A 2,380-nucleotide genomic window follows, 5' to 3' on the forward strand; every position below is an offset into this window, starting at 1 on the left:
ATGTGTTGATCATGCAAAGAAGTGACTCAGGCACAAACTGAAAGAAAAAGCCCTTTCGAAACAACTACTTCCATAAAAACATTGAATCACACAAAAGAAAAAATACTTTCACATCAACTTTTATTTGAACACTGAATTATACGAAAAACTTTTTTCTATCCAGTTTGTACTCTAATCATCGGTTATGGAATTGATTCAGACATCATTCACAGGATTGCTACACAATATCGTATATGAAAAAGGTAAAATTTCACTAACATGGAACACTGTCATCCTCAATGGCAGATATTGATGTTTCAGATGATACAAAATTAATAACTGCTTTCTTCCTTCATTTGGAAGATTCCACCATTTTTTGTATCAAGAAAGCCAAAACCTTTCCCAAAAAACAAGGGCAACTTTCGACACATCATTTGAAAATACAAAAACAGTATTACGCAAACCGGATTTGTATAAGAATGTGATCATTTTGATATATTTTCAAATAAAGTCGGCAAAAAATCATCTCACGAAATTTCCATTTTTTCCAATATTTCATAAATACAATACATAAATGTGCAACTTTGCCCCAATTAATCAGTCTTCCGATCTCCTACAGTCCAAAATCCTGATGGGAAATTTCTCATATTGAGCAATGACAAGTAATATTCAACATATAAATTATAATTGAAAAAATACCTTTTCTGAGAAAATGTTAAGGATAACATTTTTTGCCATTCTACTACTCCATTAATATATAAAGAACAAAAAACTTCTAAAGAAGGAAAATTATAAATTGTCAATGAAAATATAAATATAAAAATAATTGCTTTCTCTACTGATGCAAAATTATGCAGAAATTATTTTTCTTAATTCAACACTGAATATTGATAGTATTATTATATTTGCATATACTGAAATCACTATTTGAAAAATTATATTTCGGAAAAAAGAGCATGTGTTTGGGAAAAGAAAAAACAAAACAAATGGTGGTTCCAAAATTGTATGACAAAAATATAAAAGTTTATCTTACATTTTGGAATATCACAAAAAATACATTTCTTTCCAAAAGGAGTTTTTGCTGCATTTCGAAGCTAAAATATAGTCAGAATGAATTTAAAACAAATCATAGTAAAACTTCCAAAATGAAAATTTAAATTATGTATTCAGCTTTAGACATATTTCATAATTTTACCATTGCAGATTCAAACATACATAAAGACTAACAGCTAATTTTTTAAACACATAATAGCAATTGTCGAGCACTGAAAATTCACCAATTTACAAAAAAGGCAAATGAATTATTTTTAAGAAAAAGATTCAAAATCAAAAAATATTCACTGATATATTGCAAGGTCCACCTCATTTTTCCTCGCACCACTCATTTTCTTTACGTACTTGCTCTTCTTCAGAGGCAGTAAAATCATTCTTAATGTTGAAAGTTTTGCGAATTTCCTCCGGAGCTTTGCCTTTGATCATATTGGCAACAGTTTTGCATGTAACGTCCAGAAGTCCCTTGATATCCAGATAGTTCGCAGCTAAAATGAGCTCGAACAAAGTCCCTTGGTCCACTTTCAGGAAGTCTGCGTCCCAAGAAGATATGTCATCTGTTCGCTTCTCTTTGTTTTCATCATCTTCTGGTGGTGGAGGATCATCTTTGTGGTAGGTAGCCCACTGAATCACTTTTCTCAAAATGGCAGAGTTGACATTGGGTAAAGGCACAACTTCTTCGTCCTCGTCGTCCATGCCGAGATCTTCCAACATTGTTTTGATGGTTACTGAGCATTTTGCTATCTCCACATCAACTTCGAATGTTTCTCCATCTGACGACTGAAGTTTAATATGCGGCATCTGCAAAAAATATCAAGTGCCATTAACATTTTCCAAGGCGATGACCTGCAGGCAGATCAATAGACTAAATAATTTGCTTAACCAATCATACTTACTTTTGAATAAATGTCTTCAAAGTGGCGTAGAGAAATGAGTCGAATTATACTTCTCCAAATCTGTGAATTAACACTTCCTCACCTTTTTTTTGTGAACGTCGGAACAACTCAAATACTATTGAAACAACTACCAAGGACAAATGAAAATTTTCAATTTTCACTTATAGAACTACGACACTTCTTCTTCTTCTTTTCGATTCAATGGCTACAGCAACTAAGGCTATCCGGCCAGTTAGTAACGATAAATGTTGTTAAAGCCAAATGTGGCTACACTTAAGTGGACCTTAGGCGGGCCCATCCACAATTGGATTGAAATTACTATTCAGGAATATGTCAAGCACGTCAAGTTAAAAATAATCCAGTTATATCATACAGGCGATAACAATGGTTGTCCATGCTCTTCGAAGACATCGCACTAACAAGCACATAGGTTGTTCGCAATATAAGCACACGAG

General features: G+C 32.9%; 1 protein-coding gene across 1 annotated transcript; it reads right to left on the minus strand.

Moving 5' to 3' along the window:
- Positions 1-1,125: 1,125 nt before the first annotated feature.
- Positions 1,126-2,087, minus strand: SkpA (S-phase kinase associated protein 1 SKP1-related A). Its single transcript, XM_023169086.2, has 2 exons — positions 1,926-2,087; positions 1,126-1,830 (listed from the first exon to the last, which is right to left on the minus strand). Exon 2 carries the CDS (start codon positions 1,828-1,830, stop codon positions 1,342-1,344), a length of 489 nt encoding a protein of 162 aa, XP_023024854.1. The 5' UTR covers positions 1,926-2,087; the 3' UTR covers positions 1,126-1,341.
- Positions 2,088-2,380: the final 293 nt, after the last annotated feature.

The sequence above is a fragment of the Leptinotarsa decemlineata genome, unplaced genomic scaffold, assembly GCF_025532065.1.
Source record: "Leptinotarsa decemlineata unplaced genomic scaffold, Ldec_3_MD MMD2_tig00026328_RagTag_RagTag, whole genome shotgun sequence".
Taxonomy (NCBI): Eukaryota; Metazoa; Arthropoda; class Insecta; order Coleoptera; family Chrysomelidae; genus Leptinotarsa; species Leptinotarsa decemlineata.